Source organism: Oncorhynchus mykiss, chromosome 9 (assembly GCF_057628025.1).
Source record: "Oncorhynchus mykiss isolate SJ-2025 chromosome 9, ASM5762802v1, whole genome shotgun sequence".
NCBI lineage: Eukaryota > Metazoa > Chordata > Actinopteri > Salmoniformes > Salmonidae > Oncorhynchus > Oncorhynchus mykiss.
The window spans coordinates 44,923,240-44,936,654 of record NC_143030.1 but is presented as its reverse complement, the minus strand read 5'-3'; the positions used below and the strand labels follow the sequence as shown (position 1 = coordinate 44,936,654).

The 13,415-nt window shown below is 41.8% G+C and overlaps 2 protein-coding genes across 5 annotated transcripts; both read right to left on the bottom strand.

The window, feature by feature from the left end:
• Nucleotides 1–102: 102 nt before the first annotated feature.
• On the bottom strand, nucleotides 103–4,627 carry LOC110532062 (serine/arginine-rich splicing factor 6). Of its 2 annotated transcripts, XM_021615669.3 has the most exons (6): nucleotides 3,801–4,627; nucleotides 3,057–3,211; nucleotides 1,681–1,805; nucleotides 1,336–1,538; nucleotides 1,150–1,212; nucleotides 103–1,059 (listed from the first exon to the last, which is right to left on the bottom strand). In XM_021615669.3, the coding sequence occupies exons 1-6, from the start codon at nucleotides 3,905–3,907 to the stop codon at nucleotides 705–707; spliced, it is 1,008 nt and encodes a 335-aa protein (XP_021471344.1). In that variant the 5' UTR covers nucleotides 3,908–4,627; the 3' UTR covers nucleotides 103–704. The 2 variants fall into 2 exon arrangements, with proteins under 2 accessions (XP_021471344.1, XP_090040420.1); XM_090184294.1 differs by lacking the exon at nucleotides 3,801–4,627 and having other exon boundaries at nucleotides 2,438–3,060.
• Nucleotides 4,628–8,681: 4,054 nt separating this feature from the next.
• LOC110532058 (mRNA export factor) lies at nucleotides 8,682–13,273 on the bottom strand. 3 transcript variants are annotated; one of them, XM_090184291.1, is made up of 15 exons: nucleotides 12,931–13,273; nucleotides 12,778–12,817; nucleotides 12,471–12,600; nucleotides 12,045–12,158; nucleotides 11,828–11,932; nucleotides 11,620–11,712; nucleotides 11,440–11,526; nucleotides 11,187–11,273; nucleotides 10,706–10,777; nucleotides 10,392–10,499; nucleotides 10,031–10,137; nucleotides 9,853–9,928; nucleotides 9,540–9,734; nucleotides 9,332–9,417; nucleotides 8,682–9,155 (listed from the first exon to the last, which is right to left on the bottom strand). In XM_090184291.1, coding segments are annotated over exons 4-15 (1,098 nt in total). In that variant the 5' UTR covers nucleotides 12,126–12,158; nucleotides 12,471–12,600; nucleotides 12,778–12,817; nucleotides 12,931–13,273; the 3' UTR covers nucleotides 8,682–9,154. The 3 variants fall into 3 exon arrangements, with proteins under 3 accessions (XP_090040417.1, XP_036843862.1, XP_090040416.1); XM_090184290.1 differs by lacking the exon at nucleotides 8,682–9,155 and having other exon boundaries at nucleotides 9,328–9,417; nucleotides 12,931–13,045; XM_036987967.2 differs by lacking the exons at nucleotides 12,778–12,817; nucleotides 12,931–13,273 and having other exon boundaries at nucleotides 10,371–10,499.
• Nucleotides 13,274–13,415: the final 142 nt, after the last annotated feature.

The following is a 13,415-nucleotide window of genomic DNA, read 5'->3' as shown; positions in this document are numbered from 1 at the left end:
TAAGGAAGAATCAATTTTCATATAGAACTGTCTGTAGTTTTGGCCCTAATACAGTCAAATCAGCGCTTTGTGTCATGGCAGCAATATAAATCACAACCCAGCGATTTTCATAACTTTTATTAAATGTACAATAAAAAAAATGGACATGGTTACACGTAATCAGACCGGCTTCTCATGTGGGAGGCTGGAATCTGTACCACGATCCCTGGTTAAATCTCGATGCCAAAAAAGTGTACCGCCACAAGATGTACAGCACATACATTGTGGGGTGTCAAAAACAAACCTTGGGCTCATTAGGTGAAATTACTCAAATCATGGAAAATAATGTCAAACACAACTGATGTAAGCAAAAGCAGACCGGAGGGAGGAATACAAATAACAATTAAGGAAATAAAATAAGTCCTGACTTGTTTTAAATACAAAGCCATTCAGACAAGCTCCTCCATGTACAAAACATAGCAGCTATAATCTACGATGTGCCACCCCCCCCCCCACACAATGACTAAATTATTCTCAAGCCATGAATAATACAACGTCAAGATCATGGTTTAGATTGCTAAGTGCCAAAGATAGCACCGATTAACTGAGCAAGCCTTGATTAACCTGGTGCTGCGATAGATCTGCTAAATCAAATAGAAGCTGCTCCTATACATCCAGATTGCTCTAATGGGGAACATTTGGATGAAACAAACTGGGCAATGCCTTTAATCTCGGGAAGCTGATCTAGACCTGGAGCGAGATGGGGAGCGGGAGACAGGACGCTTGTCTGGCGACTTGGAGTGGCGGTCAGCTGCTGGGGACGGGGAGCGAGAGGACGGCTCCTCCTTCCCATTCCCCATGGGGGACGCCGAGCGGCTACGTGACTTCTTGCTGGTCAACTTCTCCTTGGAAGGGCTGCTGGAATCCCGCTCGGATTTCACCTTGGAACGGCTCTTGGAACGGGACTTGCTTTTGTCGGAGCGGGATCTGGATTTGCGGGTGCGAGAGTGGGAACGAGACTTGCCGGAACGGGACTTCCTTCCAGATCTAGAGCGACGTCTCTTGCTGCGAGAATGGGATCTACAGGGGGTGGACAATGGTTTACAATCGTTGTTGCACTCATGTTGACCAATCTAAACGGTCACTTTGTAGACAGGTGGGCATTCTTACCGGGACCTGGAGTTACTCCTGGAGCGGCTGCTCCTGCTACGAGAGCGACGTCTGCTGCGAGACCTGCAGAGGGGAACAAAAATACAAATGTCACACTCATCCCTTTAAAGTGACAACAAATGGAAAGCAGCAGGTTGGATGAGAAATTCAACTACTCATAAAGAGCAGGGCGGTGTAGAGCCTCACCTGGAGCGGCTGCCAGAGTAGGAGCGGCGGCGGCGAGACTTTTCCTCCACCAGGCGGATCTTCCTCCCGTTGATGTCTGTGCCGTCCAGCTTGTCCAGGGCCCTCCTCATGTCCGAACGTGAGCCGAACTCGATGACACCCTCGTTGGTACGCTCCTTGTGGGCGTCAGCGTACGTGACCTCCCCAGCCTGGCGCATGAAATCCTGTAGAGGCCGATGCAGAGTCACCCCGCAGTATATTTCCCACATTTTTTTAGAAACAAAATGGCCTGCCATGGATAGCAACTGGCAGCATCTTTAGTGCCCGCCCTTCACCTACAAATATAAAACTGTCCCAACAACTCACCTTCAGATCCTGCCAGCTGCAGCGGCTGGACAGATTCTCAACGATCAGCCGGTACTCGGTACGGACAGGTGGCCCGTACTTATCCCTGCCAGTGCGGCTTCTGCTGCTGCTGTAACCACTACTACCTTTAAAATGACAGGTTATACAAATAGTCAACAAAACAGAGTGGCATATAGGCATTTCACTCAGTGGATCAGACCATAAACAGAGAATGCAGCTACCAGGATAAATGGTGTGGTCATGTTTAACCTAGGTCCTGTCCTGTAAGATGTCCATCTGGACCCATTCAAGACAAACCTCTTAATAAGTGACTGAGGTCTTAAAGCCGTGGCATTTGTTGTCTTAGTGGATGTCAGTTTATATTCTCCTCATTGTACCGCCTCTGAAGTAGTTCACTGCTGTTGCAAAGACCACCACTGCATCTGTTACCAGCAACATACAGCCAGTCTGACAAATGTTAAATAAGTGCAATTCTTTAGCCGTACAAACAAATCGACATTGATGTTCTTCTTCTTACAAACCCTTGAATCCTGAAAGACAAATAGAGGCTCCCACAAAGTCACTGTCAAAAATGGTATCACATTTAGTGAGTGCCAACTGACATAACGCTACATAAGTTTTGCCCATGACTTTGCCTAACCGGTTGTCAAACTGGGGGCAATTCAGCTGGTTTGCCCACTTACAGCGAGCGGTAACATGTTTTTGACTTAGCCGCCCCACTTATTCTTTCAACATAGAAACCAATGGGAATCCTCACCATCACCCCTGGTCTATTGGCAAAAGGATGCTGTCATCATGGCTTCCGGTTAGGTCAGCCAAGGGTCAAGGGGCATAGGTCACACACACATTGTAAGGTGAAAGCCAAGGCCAAACGGGACAGGCAGTCTCATCTTAGCCAGTCATCTTAGCCTCTATGGACTCGGCCTCAGCCTCAGCCCGCAGCTGGACTCTTTCAAATTGAAACATCAAGGACTTTGTTAATGCTGAAATCAAACGTAAAATACAATTCACATGTAATAGTATTTAATGATACAGCTAGGCTACATGGAGACAAAGCCATGACTTCATATTACCTAAATACAGTTGTTTATATGTGTTTACAATTCCACCAGGAAAGAAAACACTAGAAACATGGTTTTATTACAGCTAAACAGTAGTTGTCTGCGCCAAGTTGGGTCAAACTTGGACCATACTCAATGGTGACACTTATACTAACATGAAATACTTTATTACGGCAATGGTGAAACCATTGAGTATTGGCGAGCTAGGTCAAACTCCACTTTAGGATCACAGGTCTGCGTGTATACGGTCCACATTCACAATTCCTTGATCCACTGGGAAAGGGCAGAGGGAACATTGAAATAGATTGTACTTACTGCGACCACCCCCGCCACCACTATATCCATCTCGGTCGCGCCGCGGTCCTCTTGCATGTTCCACGGTCACACGCTCCCCGCACAACTCCTTGCCATTCAGTTCATACACAGCGTCATCCGCATCGCGATTGTCCTCAAACTCTACAAATCCATATCTAAAATATATATTTTTTAAAGTTAGGCTCGTCTTCGGGTAGCAATGACTACAAAACTAATGAGTATGAAGACGGTGATACTAATTTCGGGCAGATGTGGTATGTTGTAACGTTTTTTTGACGAGTAGGGGTTAACTTTACCCCAAAACGGGGTAAAATCAATTAGTGGGCTCATTGCCTGTGCATGAAAGGGGTTAAGGCAACAAGCTAAATTGGTTAACGTTTGGGTAGCTAACAGTTACATGGCGTACAAAAAAACGGTCTGTAGTGAAGCCAAACAAGCAGCCATTTTGAACACGCTAACGTTAGCTAGCTAACTAGGCAAGTTATTTACAAAACATTAAACGCTTTAGTAAAGCCAATGTGAATCTAATAACCACTAATGTTACCTAGTTGCTATTACATGCACGAATAGCAACACAATTGAAAGTCAAATGTGACTGTAGCTAGTTATTTCACGTATATGCTTTGGGAGAGCTAGCTAACCGAAATCAAGTAGTTATGAAGCTAACGGTCGCTAGCTAACGTTAGCTTTTCCAGCCCGGTGTTGTTCAACTGACTCTCTCTCATATGCTCAGCTTGAACTTACCCATTTTTCAGATCAATTTCCATAAGCTTTCCGTAGCCATTGAAAAACCGCTGAAGGTCTTTTTCTCGAGCATGATAACTTAGTTTTCCAACATAGACGCGGGGCATGACTATTGATACTCGGATGGCTTCTCCAACTGATAACAAAATGCCGTTAACAAAAGAGAAGTCGCTGAGTTAGGTAGTTTTATGTAGACCGTGACGTCAAGAATCATCGTCGCGAGAATACACGAGAATATCACACTCCAGAGTCAATGTCATATGCCGCGTTCATATACTAGTCGGAACTAGGAAACTCGGAAATGTCCAAAATAAAAAATATAAACTCGGAAATGTCCGAGTTGCCGATTCGTTGAACGCGGCACATGTATAACTATAACAATAACCTCCAAGCGTTTATTCAAGTTGGATAATCTTTGGATGCCGACAGCAGTCGCACCATTGGAAGACATAGCTTGGACTGTAGCCAAACCTATTCATGGTACACTGGGCTCCTGTAACTAAACTAAAGATATTCATTATTGTTGAACATGTTGCATTTTTACCCTGTTTTACCCGTTTCGATTTCTATTAAAGGGATTTCTATTAAAGGGTCACACATTTGGCATCAATGTGTGCAAGTCCCAGTATCTAAATTCTCCTTGTCTATAGTAGGCTATAGTATGCTACTAGTAGGCTACTAGAATACAGAACTAAACTACTCTGTACGATAGAACTAAACTGAATATCCACCAGTATTTTTCAGTCTATGTTTTAGTAGCCTACTACTACAGACAACTAGGGATCCTGAGAGTAGGCCGTCGAAGGACTACAGCAGTGGCGTTGTCTACCGCTATACGGATGTCACGTATCATTGATACCGACAAAGCGCATTGATATGAATCACACTGCTGCTCTCTTGTTTAGCTATTTGCGTTTTACGGATTGTGGTCGTTGTGGATGGATGTTCCCAAATCTAAATGTGTATTTGACCCCAATTCATTTATTAATGTTAACTGCCTATCAATCATTGTTTTTGAAACCAGTTTGACAGCCGGTGAAAAATGCGCTCTTACCATAGCCGCATAGTGCGGATCCCAGCCTATGGAATAAAAGTGGGGCTTTTATTGCTCAATCTAATTCATAACTGATCATTTATCCATATGCCTAATGGACACATGCTCAAACTCGCACACTCTTGATAGACTTAAAGGGGCAAACTGTAGTTGCTACATCCGTTTTTGGACTTATAAATTACATATATAGACAGTGGCAAGAAGAAGTATGTGAACCCTTTAGAATTACCTGGATTTCTGCATACATTGGGCATCAATTTTTGATCTCATCTTCGTCACGACAATAAACAAACACTGTCTGCTTAAACTAATAACACCCAAACAATTATAGTGTATGTCTTTATTGAACACACCCTATAAACATTCACAGTGCAGTTTGGAAAAAGTATGTGAACACTTGGATTTAATCATTGATATACCCGCTGTAGTGAGTGTCGTTTAATACCCATAAACCACCGTCAACAGAACAATACAATAAATGGGTCAAACAAAACCCAAAACCCAATACCAGCATACTGTGCATAAGCACTACAAGAAAACAATTACCTACAAGGACATGGGGGTGAACAGAGGGTTAAATACACATGTAATTGATGGAATTGGAACCAGGTGTGATGGAAGACAAGACAAAACCAATGGAAAATGAAAAGTGGATCAGTGATGGCTAGAAGGTTGGTGACTTCGACTGCCGCCCGAACAAATAGAGGGACCAACTTCAGCGGAGGTCGTGACACCCGCCCTCCTTTGGCAGCAATAACCTCAACCAAGGTTTTCTGTAGTTGCGGATCAGACCTACACAATGGTCAGGAGGAATTTTGGACCATTCGTCTTTACAAAAAACTGTTTCAGTTCAGCAATATTCTTGGGATGTCTGGTGTGAACCTCTCTTGAGGTCATGCCACAGCATCTCAATTGGCTTCTGGTCAGGACTCTGACTGGGCCACTCCAGAAGGCGTATTATCTTCTGTTGAAGCCATTCTGTTGTTGATTTACGTTGGTGTTTTGGATCGTTGTCCTGTTGCGTCACCCAACTTCTGTTGAGCTTCAATACACAGACCACCTTACATTCTCCTGCAAAATGTCTTGATCAACAGAAATGAATTCCCAAGTTTATGATAGCAAGCTGTCCAGGCCCTGAGGCAGCAAAGCAGTCCCAAACCATGACTCTCCCTCCACCATACTTTACAGTTGGGATGAGGTTTTAATATTGGTGTGCTGTGCATTTTCTTTTCTCCACACATAGTGTTGTGTGTTCCTTCCAAACAACTCAACTGTAGTTTCATCTGTCCATAGAATATTTTTGCCAGTAGAGCTGTGGAACATCCAGGTGTTCTTTTGCGAACTTCAGACGTGCAGCAATGTTTTTTTTGGACATCAATGGGTTCTTCCGTGGTGTCCTCCCATGAACACCATTCTTATTTAGTGTTTTACGTATCTTAGACTCGTTAACAGATCTTAGCATTCTTTCTAGGATGCATTGAGCATTCTGCGCTGTGCTCTTGCAGTCATCTTTGCAGGATGGCCACTCCTAGGGAGAGTAGCAACATTGCTGAACTTTCTCCATTAATAGCCAATTTGTCTTACCGTGGACTGATGAACATCAAGGCTTTTAGAGATACTTTCCACCTTTATACAAGTCAACAATTCTTAATCTTAGGTCTTCTGAGATCTCTTTTGTTCGAGGCATGGTTCACATCAGGCAATGCTTCTTGTGAATAGCAAACTCAAAATTTGTGAGTGTTTTTTATAGGGCAGGGCATCTCTAACCAACATCTCCAATCTCATCTCATTGATTGGGCTCCAGGTTAGCTGACTCCTGACTCCAATTAGCTTTTGGAGAAGTCAGCCTAGGGGTTCACATACTTTTTCCATCCTACGCTGTGAACGTTTAAATGATGTATTCAATATAGACAAGAAAGATGCAATAATGTGTGTTATTAGTTTAAGCACACTGTGTTTGTCCATTGTTGTGACTTAGATCAAGATCAGATCAAATTTTATTATCAACATTTATGCAGAAATTCAGGTAATTCCAAAGGGTTCCCATACCTTTTCTTGCCACTGTAACCATTGTTTCTTAAATAATATAACTTAGAAATGCCTCATAAGCTTAGTTCAACTGTCACACACCATACGAACTCAAAATGTAAGCTTGTTTTTGTCCAATGTTTGTAAACATTGTAAATGTAAACTACACTGTATAGCCTCATAACATGTTTCAATCAATAGTTTTGATGTCATGGATGGTCAGTCCTTGCATCCACAGCTCTGTCTATTAATCTGAAAGTGGTTGCATTTCTCCAGGCCCATCCCTCAGCTTTCTATCAAAACAGAGGCGGGGGGCGACCGTTTTGTTATTGTTTCATCTGTGGATTTGCCCTTTAAACAGCTGCATATTATTAAGATATCAAATTGTCACCAACAAAAAGGTCAACAATAGGCCTATAGCAAATGCAGCATATGGCATTCATTTTTCACTATTAAAATAGCAATTTTCAGTACTGCTCAAAGCATGCCATTGCATGAGCACAGCATTTATTTTTCATCTCGAATCAATGAGCCCAATCAGTCCTCCATGACAACAAAATCCTAAACAACAGAGTGGGGCTGGCTAATAAGTCCTTCGTTTTTGGGTTATGCTCAGGTAAAACAAGTTGTCTAATCTATACTTCCATATTTCCAAGTCCTATTCTTGCAGCTCAAGCGGTGTAACATTTATTGGAATGACTGGAATTCTGATAGACTTTGGTTTTTAATGTAAATATATCATTTATAACTTAATAGTATTATTGTATGTAGTAGAAGGTGATTGGTTAGAAGCCTACATAACCAACCCATAAAGTAAAATTTAACATCCATATATTGCCAGCTATGTGAACTTTAACATTGATTTATCCTGCAGTAGATGTCGTTCAACTGGTAACATACATTTTTGTCCTCTTCTAATACCTCTTAAGGGGAAAGTAATCTAAAAGTAACAAGATTATGTTACTAAATTTGGGTAATCCACAAGTTACGTTTCTGATTACAATTTTGGACAGGTAAGTAGTAACGGCGACAGATTACATTTAAAAAGTACCTACCCAACCCTGGTTCTATGCATTCCTATTTGCTTAGTGTTCTAAACATTGTGCCCCATTGCACGGAGTATGTACAAGTGTAAAATAGATGAGCATTAAAAAATGTCTTGTAAAAACCAGTCAGTTTAACTTGTCTTTATTTACTAATTTATTTAATTCTTCAATGTCATTAAATTGTACAACAATGTAACAGAGCACCATGCAATCATGGTGTCAGTTACCAGGTTTCCATCCAACTCTGTATGTGAGTAAAGTACGTTGGATAAAATATTTAATGCCAGGCCTGATGGAAACAGCAAATTTGTCGGTAAACTTTTAAAATGTCGACAAAACAATATGCTAGACGTGGCATATTTTCTTTGTAAATGTAATTATGCGAGTAATGGCGGTGGAAATGCTTTATGCGCAAATGTTGATATAATAACGAAGTAAACTTGGGAGTCATGCGATGAAATAAGTTATGATAAACTTCACAGGGCGGGGAGTGCACGGTGATGAGCTTTGATGCTACTTTCCAATAAATGTTGAGGGTCTTATTCTGGTGACATGATCTATGCTTGGCTGCCGTTTGATAAATACAAATAATCTTGCTCTTTTGACCATAATAATCTTATCCTGTAGTAGTAGGCTAAACCCACACTATCTGCCTGCTGTTAGCTGGAGCGCACGTGCCTATGGCCACATTCGCTATATAACAAACATTTTTGTGACAAAACCATCAAGAGTTGAAAATGCGATGGAAACCCATTTCATTTGTAATTTTTATTTAGTACATGGGAATTTAACCACAAACGTTATTTGTATGTGCACTATGCCATCAAGCACATCCTTCTACCCACAAAAAATCAATTGGATGGAAACATCTCTGGTGGAAAAATGCACACATTGTTTTCAGATTTAGTTTCAGCAGATTTAAGAATATTCACATGAAAAATCTGTCAGCAATTCGACGGAAACCTAGCTACTGACAATAGAAAATAAAATATCAGATATTACAAAACAATATCATCTCCTCACTCTCCAACCCCTATTTGGATGCATGTGGCTGGGACAGAGATCCAGGCCAATGCCAAGAAGATGAAAGACCTCCAGTGATTGGTCCTTTTGCAAGCAGCAGCTCCACCATTGGTGTTGGCACAGGATAGGAACAGAGTCGTGCAGGCATCACGTGTGCGTTTGACAAACCTCCATTTTGCAAACAGCAGGAGAGACAGGACAGATCTAGGGACATGAGGAAATGTACAAAAGGTCATTAAGTCTGTTGCTTTCAAGTCTTTGCTTGTCCGCCAATAAACATGTGGTTCTAGATTTCTTAAGCATAGAATGTCTTGTAAGGGCCACCATAGAGTTGCCCAAAGGCGATTGATGTGTTGAAAATCACAGGCAGTCTGACTCACCATTTCTTATTCCGAGGTTTCAGCTCCTCAGTAGCATTACGCAGGAAGATGTAGTTCTTTTTCTGAGGGTTGTAGTACTCATGCCCCTGAGGTTTAACACAAAATGTATCAATTGAACTTATTCAAAATAATGCCTGGCCATTTTGAAGGAATATAATGAGTCTTAAAATCAACCAATCATAACATGAGGTACGAGACGAAATGTTACCTTTGACCAGTCATAGCTAGAGGCGTAGGCAAAGATGTTGCCGTTGTTGTTGAACGAGCAAGCTGTGATTGGCTGGTCCAGCTGCTCCGAGGTCTTCAGCTTGGTGCGAGCGTCTTTATCCCAGAAGCTAAAGCGACCGTCAGACCCAACAGTCGCCAGTGTACCGTGGACAGGGTGGAAGGAGATGGCATTCACCTGTTTGATCAGAAACAGCAAGCTTTTTGCATTAAAAAACACCAACATCTTTCGCTTCCTACTGACTGTAGCCAAACTAATATGAAAGCAGGGTGGAGAGAGCACAAGCTGCACTCACAGCATAGATGTCTTGTGGTGTGGTTGTGTTGGTTCCATTCGACCTGTGGCACTTGAAGGTGAAGTTATCCTTGGCTCTACAACACAGAAAAAACACAGTGTGGTGAGTACGGTGCCCTGGGTAATAGCTAAGGTCTTTCTCACAGTTTGTAAGGAAAAGCACGTTTTGTGCCACTCACGGGTTAGGAGGGTTGATGTAGTGAATGGCGACCCGCCCTTCAATGCTCCCAAGAGCAAATCCAGCAGGCTTGTTCTGTTTGTCCTTAAAGATGGCTATGCAGCGGTGCTGATACAGGGAGACGGAAGAGGTGGTGTTAGGGTGTACACCACAGGCATTAATTACTCAATAATAACTGATAATCAATGGAAACCGCACACTGCGAAAAGGTGAGTGTAATATGTGCGAGGCAGATAAAGTGTGTAGTAGACAGTCCTGTAAATGTATTGGTCTTTTTAATTTTTTTTTATTGATCCTTTATTTATCCAGGAAGACTTATTTTAGGGAGACCTGTAAGTCACCTGGTATGTGAAACCAGTCACCTGGTGTTTGAGTGGTGAGTCTATCCTCCTGAACTCGGACGGCTGGTTCTCAAGCTGATATACAATCAAACCTCGCTCTGCCGATGCTACCACTGCCATGGGATACACCTGGAAATGACAGCAGCCAGCTCACCAATCAGCAGACAACACATGGCTTATAAAACCAGGACACAGCAGACTTTCATCTAAAAATGTTTTGAACATTTAAATGCTGAACACAATTTAAAATCACTAGCCGTTCCTCGCTATTCAGAGTTATTATAGAAAACTTAAAGAATATTAAAATCACTGGAGCTTTAGCACCAGGTCCTTACCACGTCTGCACAGTAGCACCTCTCCGGCAGCTGCAGGGACATCATTGGGTTGGGCGAACGGGTGTCCCAGAACTACAAGAGCAAATCAAACACAGGTGAGCAAACCATTATAGTGAGTAAGATAATGACATTATTATCCTCACAGGGACATTTTGTTTGTGGCACTGTGTACTTTAAAACATATCATCAAGCATACAATGGGCATAAATACAAAAACAGACAAATATAATGAGAATAGAAAAAGTGCAATTCATGGGTGTTTCATAATGATTTAACTGTACACAATATACACATCAGTACAACGTCAACATCAATGTCAACTGTAGGCCAGACCGTCATTCAGTAGCCTTACTGTCACTGGGATAAAGGACTGTTTGGCTCTATTTATTTTATGCCCTGTATCACTACATAATAACTATGATATAAAACAGATAGTCATTTTGGAACAAGGATTGTTTCCAATCACAATACATTTTCTTACCTTCAGAGTTTTGTCCCAGCTGCCTGTCATGATGCAGTTGTAGTTGGGGGCTTTGATCCAGTGGACTGTTCTGATAGGAGCATCATGCTAAGAGGAAACACAAATCAATACCATTTCTAATCGGATCTAGGTTCAACATAGCTTTTCATAATGTTTTCATGGGAAGCAATTCCCCTCAGTTGTACAAAGATGCGATGAAACTACCAATTGAAAAATAACACTTAAAACAGTGTTCATAGCCTGAAATATTTACCTGTGCGATCTGTATTGCCTGGTTGCTGTTGAGATCCCACATTTTGGCAGTCTTATCACAAGATGCAGTGAAAACCTTGCTTCCATCCTGAGAGAGCAAGGGAACGAATAAGTAAAGCTTCATTCAAAGACCTTATATGGTTCGTAAAGATATGTGATGTGATATGTGAGGGGGGCCTACTTCGCTCCAACAGACATCAAGGACTGGACCTGTGTGCATTTGCTGGGCTTTGGGGACTGTCTGCCCATTGTCCTGTACCTCCCAACACCTCACCTGGAAAAATTTAAGAAAACAGTCACGTGTTACGAAGTGAATGGTTTTAGACTCATAACAAAAAGGCATAAGTCTGAAGTGAACACTTCAAGTGGAACTTAATGACTTGACTCACATCATTGGCCCAGGACCCCCCTATCAAGAAGTTCCCTGGCATGGCAGGGGGACTAAACGCCAAGCAACTGATGCTGTCATCTGGGGGTGAGGTTACTTCCACATCCTATATGAGATCACACATCATTCAAATTTATTTATACCTCTCAGAACAATTTCTAATAGTCAAATAGATTGATCATTACGCAGGTTACTGAAAGGGAATGCTAGCTAGTTACCTTCATTGGGTTGTGTGTGTCCGTGGTTGCCGCTCCGAATCCCCCTGCGCCAAACCCAGTGCTGGTCCCAAACAAGCTCATGACGTCGGATTGTCTTGAGCCAACACGCGGTTACTAATATGAAATGGTACATATTAGTAACCGGTACAATAAACAGCATTACAATAATGTGAAGTTATTCGATCAACATTTACATGCATTAGTGATAGTATACATAAATTATAATAATGAGAGGACAGTTAGCTATTGGACTTCAGTGGCTAGCTAAATGAATGGAGGTTGCTCACAAACCATCATGTTGTTCACCTAGCTAGCAATACATCTGCACCCAAGCCTCATATCAAGCGCCACTGTGATACTAAACAGCTTACTTTTATCGCAGGGAAATGCAGTAGTTTCAAATGTGTACATATCGAGTTTGTTTACCTTTTTTTACGTTGAAAATAAGCTTGGTTAAAGAAGAAAACGCAGCGCGTTGAGCGGAATAGGAAGTGCATTCACTGCACATGCGTCGGCAATTTAGGTTGCGTTCCAGGTAGTCTTCATTGCAGTCGCGCTGTTCAGACAATCACACCTCACAATGAAAAAACTGTTAACATGTAAAACGTATTTTGATCTAAATCCTATGATTACCTAGAATTAATTTGTTCTAATTCCACCCGTTTTCATATAAAAACAAGTTTCGCTCCCTTTCAATGATAAGTTGCATTATAAACATTTCTCTGGGTATTACCTAGTCAAGAAAATCCATAAGGCAACCCACAACACACGGTCTTTAAAAAAAAGTGATGGGAGAATGTTAAATATCAGGTTGAAAACAATTTGAAAGAGACTTTGTATATGCTTTCTGAACAAATCCGGAGTATATTTGATACCATGTGAATACCTTGTAAGATTCTTGTTTGCTATTTGAAATCAACAATCTTCTTAATACTAGGTGACCAGGCAGAAGAATGTTTTTCCTAAGTGTCGAGGATCGGAAGTCAAAGTTAAAATCTTGTAATTTCCATAAAAGCGCGCACACGCATGCACACGCACACAATAAATAGATGTCATTGTCGTTTGTCCCACATATTCTGTAGTCTCAGTTTGAAATTAATTAATGTACTCTTACTGGAGGACACCCAGCTACTTCCACCCACTGACAGTCTGCTATGATAGTATACAGATCTCAGATAAGCCCGTAAAAGCAGTAGAGGAGGGTATACAAGTTGAAAAACCGACTCTCCATAACCCTTTCACAATATCCTGCTGAAACTCTACTGCCTTGAAGCAAGCACAGTTCATGCAGCTGTGGTGGATGCGTAACCAGGCCCATACAGTATGGCTCGGCAGTGCAAAAGGGTACATACATGATACTGAAACCTAGCT

Coding starts and splice junctions, on each gene's coding strand:
- LOC110532062 (XM_021615669.3), bottom strand. CDS start 3,907: ATGCCCCGCGTCTATGTTGGAAAACTAAGTTATCATGCTCGAGAAAAA. Junction 3,212..3,800: donor GAAATTGATCTGAAAAATGG/GTAAGTTCAAGC, acceptor TATATATTTTAG/ATATGGATTTGTAGAGTTTG. Junction 1,806..3,056: donor TGGTGGCGGGGGTGGTCGCA/GTAAGTACAATC, acceptor GTCATTTTAAAG/GTAGTAGTGGTTACAGCAGC.
- LOC110532058 (XM_036987967.2), bottom strand. CDS start 12,125: ATGAGCTTGTTTGGGACCAGCACTGGGTTTGGCGCAGGGGGATTCGGA. Junction 11,933..12,044: donor ACACACACAACCCAATGAAG/GTAACTAGCTAG, acceptor GATCTCATATAG/GATGTGGAAGTAACCTCACC. Junction 9,735..9,852: donor CACCACAAGACATCTATGCT/GTGAGTGCAGCT, acceptor CTGATCAAACAG/GTGAATGCCATCTCCTTCCA.